The 4,943-nt window shown below is 41.1% G+C and overlaps 1 protein-coding gene across 1 annotated transcript; it reads right to left on the bottom strand.

Annotated features, from left to right (window-relative positions):
- Nucleotides 1-1,220: 1,220 nt before the first annotated feature.
- LOC136610425 (olfactory receptor 11L1-like) lies at nt 1,221-2,069 on the bottom strand. The gene has a single exon (XM_066589655.1). It carries the CDS (start codon nt 2,067-2,069, stop codon nt 1,221-1,223), a length of 849 nt encoding a protein of 282 aa, XP_066445752.1.
- Nucleotides 2,070-4,943: the final 2,874 nt, after the last annotated feature.

Here is a 4,943-nt window from a genome sequence, read left to right as displayed (position 1 = left end):
AATCTAGCATCAAGTTCAGACGAGCATGCTCGCTCATCTCTAATTACCAGTAGAGATGCCAGAAACAAAAAGTGGATGGGGACAAGAGGAGGTGCAGGAAAGAAGGGGATCAAAGCTATTCTGGAATTGGAATATTATTTTTGCTGTATGTTGTCAATTATCTCTTTGAAATAAGCAGACAGGTCTTCAGCTCTGAGATACATTATAAGCAGTTGCACTTTAAGGCCTCGGTCACACAGGCGTTTTTTCCCGCGATTTGCGGATCGCATAACGGATGCGCATCCGCAAATCGTGTGACCGGGGCCGACGATTCACTAAAAAAGCTGCACCTAGCAGCGTTTTCAGTGAAACTGACCCACACTGCCCGCTATCCTCTGCCACAGCTGTGCCACTGCTGTGATACAGCTGTGGCAGAGGAGAACGATGTTCGCCAATTGAATTCAATGGAGCCGGCAATACAGCCGGCTCCATTGAAAGCAATGGGCTGCCGGCGAGCGCGGGATGAATTTTCGGGAAGGGCTTAAAAATATAAGCCCTTCCCTGAAAATCATCCTAAAATGTGTAAAAAAAAAAATGTATACTCACCTTTTCCCAGCAGCCGGAGTTTAGCCGCGTCTGGCCGGCAGTTCTCCTGAACTGCTCTGTGTAGTATTCAGCAGCCGGGGATTTAAAATCCCCGCCTGCTGAATGAGCTGCCTCTGATTGGTCACAGCCCTCACCAATCAGAGGCAGCTCTCACTCACCCATTCATGAATTCATGAATGGGTGTGAGTGAGTGCTGCCTCTGATTGGCTGAGTGCAGGGACAAATCAGAGGCAGCTCTAAGCTATTGAATAACAGCTGAGAGCTGCCTCTGATTGGTCCCTGCGCTCAGCCAATCAGAGGCAGCACTCACTCACCCATTCATGAATTCAAAAGACATAGGTGGAGAAACATTCTCTAGTCAGATGTACCCAGATTTCTGTTGCACCACAGTGATAGAAGGTCAGAATTTGGTGCATTAACCTTTTAACCCTTCCTTTCAGGCTGGTGGAAGTGGAGTAATGGTGTAAGGTAAGTTTTCTGGGAAAAAAAGGTTTTCACCAATACCCATGGATGGATTTTTGAATTGTAGGATTGATCAAAGCAGAATTTCTGTGGTTCTAAAATCCAAAGAAAGTACAACATGTTACAAGATGGGAATCTTCAATAAAGTGACCTTTCAGTGTATATTCCATTCTTTACAATAGTAAAGTTCCTTTTTGCATTTCTTTCATTATTTTTTCTAAGGCCTGGTTTATATCCTTATTCCTCAAGCTGTATATAATGGGGTTAAGAAGAGGAGTTACAACATTGTAGAACAGGGAGAGGAGTTTCTTTGCATTGATCATATTTGGAAATAAATATATGCTAATAAGTGACCCATAATATAAGGACACAACCAGCAGGTGAGAGCTGCAGGTGGAGAAGGTCTTCTGCCTCCCAGTCACCGATGGCATCTTCAGTATGGTGGCAATAATATAAATGTATGAAATAATGATCACCATGAATGGACAAATGACTAGAGGAACAGCAATTAATTTACTTTCCATCTTCACTACAAAAGTATCTGAGCAGGAAAGTTCAAGTATTGGGTCGAAATCACAGAAGAAATGGTCAATAACATTTGGTCCACAGAATAGTAAATGAGTCATTGTTAAATACATCATCAAAGTTACAAAAACAACAAACCCCCAAGAGAGAAAGATAGTTTTCACACAAAATGTGAAGTTTACGACCAATCTATAATGTAGAGGGTTGCAGATGGCCTGATACCGGTCATAAGACATCACCGTAAGGAGGAGACATTCAATTGATTCTATGGCTAAAAAACAATAAAATTGAGCCAAACAGCTGATAAAAGTAACAGAGCATCCTTCATATAACACAACTCGGAGCATATTGGGTACTATGGTGGTGGTGAGTAAAATATCTAAGAAGGAGAGCTGCGTGAGGAAGAAGTACATGGGAGAGTGGAGTGATCTGCTGTAGGACACCACCAGGATGATGAGGAGGTTTCCACATACAGTTACACAGTAAGTTAGAAGCATTAGAAGAAAGAAAAAGTTCTTTATACAGTAGAAATATTGAAAACCCAACAGAATGACTTCAGTTACAGTGGTGGTGTTATATTGTGTAGTCATAGATTATTAGTGAAGGATTATTAGTATTGGGATTGTGTTGGTCAAGCATGCCAAAGTGTTGATACTGATGTTGAAATCTTACATTAGTGGATTGTACCAGAAGCTATTACAGGTTCTGCCTACAGGGGAATTGAAAAAAAATGTGCTTATTCGTGAAATTTGTACTTAAGTATTATATGTAAGGCAGAGAAACACAATGACTTCTATAAGTCTAGAAATAACCCAACTTTTCTCTTCAAAGCTAGGATAGAAACTATCCAGTACAGGCCCTTAGCTGTTACCTCCTTTAGGATTGCCATATGAGTCAAATGAATTATAGACTTATAATGACAGGTTGTCTCTTTTTCTGTATTAGGAAAGGGCATATATCAGCACCTAATCCCAAGGAAAATCATCTCCACAATAGAAGTAAATGCTTCCAAATGGTAACTTACCTGGTGCTCGGCTGAAAATCCCAGGAGATCTCTGCCGGCACCTAGTGTCCACGTTAGCCTCTAATCCTCCTTGGTGTCTGTATCACGAGCAGCAGCCGGGAAGGAAAGCTCACTAAATGATCAGGGCTTAAAAAAATCCATCACAGAAAATAAGAAAAAAATTTCCCCGCGCTCCAAGGGTTAAATATGAATGCAGACCGCCGGTCCGTAATTATAAGACTATTTTAATTATTGCTATGCTTTTCGGCGTGAACTTACGCCTTTTTCAAGCAAAAATACATTTAAAAACCAAACATAAAACCACCTTATATAGATATACACAGGTTTACCTTACACAGGTTGCATTCTTACACCGCTCATGTTATTTATTATTCAGGCTCATTCAAAAGTAAAGGGGTCGATCTATATTTATAATTCCACCTCCTTTATAAAACTGCATTCTTATCGTGAACACACACAGGAATCTAAATCTACATATACAGTGGGGGAAAAAAAGTATTTAGTCAGATACCAATTGTACAAGTTCTCCCACTTAAAAAAGATGAGAGGCCTGTAATTGACATCACAGGTGGACCTCAACTATGAGAGACAACATGAGGAAACACATCCAGAAAATCACATTGTCTGATTTTTAACGAATTTATTTGCTAATAAATGAAGCATGTGATCATTAAATGTATCTAGATACCTTTGGCTCTCTCACCTTCGGTTTTGCAGTTCACTGCTTGCATGTTCTTTATCTACGTGATTTAGACATAATACTATGATTACGGGTTATTTATATGGATGAGGAGATGTAATGACGATGTTATCAGCCATAGAGATGTCATTGCTTCTCCCTTAAGAGCAATATGTTTTTCTAGACAGATAATTCATTTAAAATGTAATTATCATATGTGTTAAAGATTGTTAACCTTTTAGGTTTCATAGCAAACCAGCCAATTTCACCTCATTATTCAATAATGGAAAATGACTCTTTTCACTCTATTCTTAGCCTTAAAGTGCAACTGCCTATAATGTATCTCAGAGCTGAAGGCCTGGCTGCTTATTTCAAAGAGAAAATTGACAACATACAGCAAAAATTAATCCAATTCCAGAATAGCTTTGGTCCCCTACTTCCCTGCACCTCCTCTGGTCCCCTTCCAGTTTTTGTTTCTGGCATCTCTACTGGTAATTAGAGACGAGCGAGCATGCTCGTCTCAGCTTGATGCTCGTTTGAGGATTAGCATACTCGAAGGTACTCGTTACTCGAGCGAGCACCACGCTGTGCTAGAGAAAATTTCGCCCTCTCCTCCCCACATGTTTAGCCATTTTTTAGCCAATAAACATGCAGGGAAGGCTTTGGCACCTCCTGCTATGATGTGCAATCCTGTGCACGTCTATAGCAGTGACTGGCTGGCTGGATCAGGTGACCTACAAGCATAAAAACTCAGGTCCCTGAGGCTCACCTCACAGGCAGGCTGCATTAGCTGAGGGACAGAGCTCCTGCTATTCAGGGAAAGCAATAGTGTGGGGTACAGGTTGCGTTTAGGCATGGATCCTTTTTCCAAGAACCCAACAGACCTCTTTAGGACTACAACTTCTCTCATTGTGTGCATCAGCGGTTTGGCTGGCTGGGACCAGTAGTGCGAACAAAGTTTTCTCAAGCATCCCGGCTGAATACTGCATACTGTTACCGGTGGTATACAAAGAGTAGATAGGAAGTAACAAAACTCCTATCATTTTTTATTTTATTTTATTTTTTTTGGGGGGGGGGGCTTAAAGCATATGATATATACTCCTGTGTGCGTCCTGTCAATCCACACTATCTGAGAAGACTATATGCTGTTTACAGGTTTTTTTGGGGGGGCTTAAAGCATACACTATATACCCCTGTGTGTGTCCTATCGATGCATACTATCTAACTTGACTATACACAGTTGACAGTTTTTGGGGGGGCTTAAAACGTACGCAATATACCCCTGTGTGCATTCTGTCGATGCACACTATGTAATAAGACTGAACGCAGTTTACATTTTCTTGGGGGGGGGGGGGACTTAAAGCATACGATATATATACCCCCGTGTGCGTCCTGTTAATCCACATTATCTGACAAGACTATGTGCTGCTTAGAGTGTATATTGTGGGCTTAAAGCGTATGCCAAATTAACCCCTTGCTGTGTACTGTCAATCCACACTATCTAAGCAGACTATACGCAGTTTATGTTTTTTGTTTTTTTTTTTTGGGGGGGGGGAGGGTTTAAAGCATATGCTATATATCCCTGCATGTGTCCTGTCAATCCACACTATATAACAAGACTATACGCTGTTTACATTTTTGGGGGGGCTTAAAGCGTACGCTATATAC

This window comes from Eleutherodactylus coqui, chromosome 2 (genome assembly GCF_035609145.1).
Source record: "Eleutherodactylus coqui strain aEleCoq1 chromosome 2, aEleCoq1.hap1, whole genome shotgun sequence".
Classification (NCBI taxonomy): Eukaryota; Metazoa; Chordata; class Amphibia; order Anura; family Eleutherodactylidae; genus Eleutherodactylus; species Eleutherodactylus coqui.
This window is presented reverse-complemented; position numbering and strand designations above follow the sequence as displayed.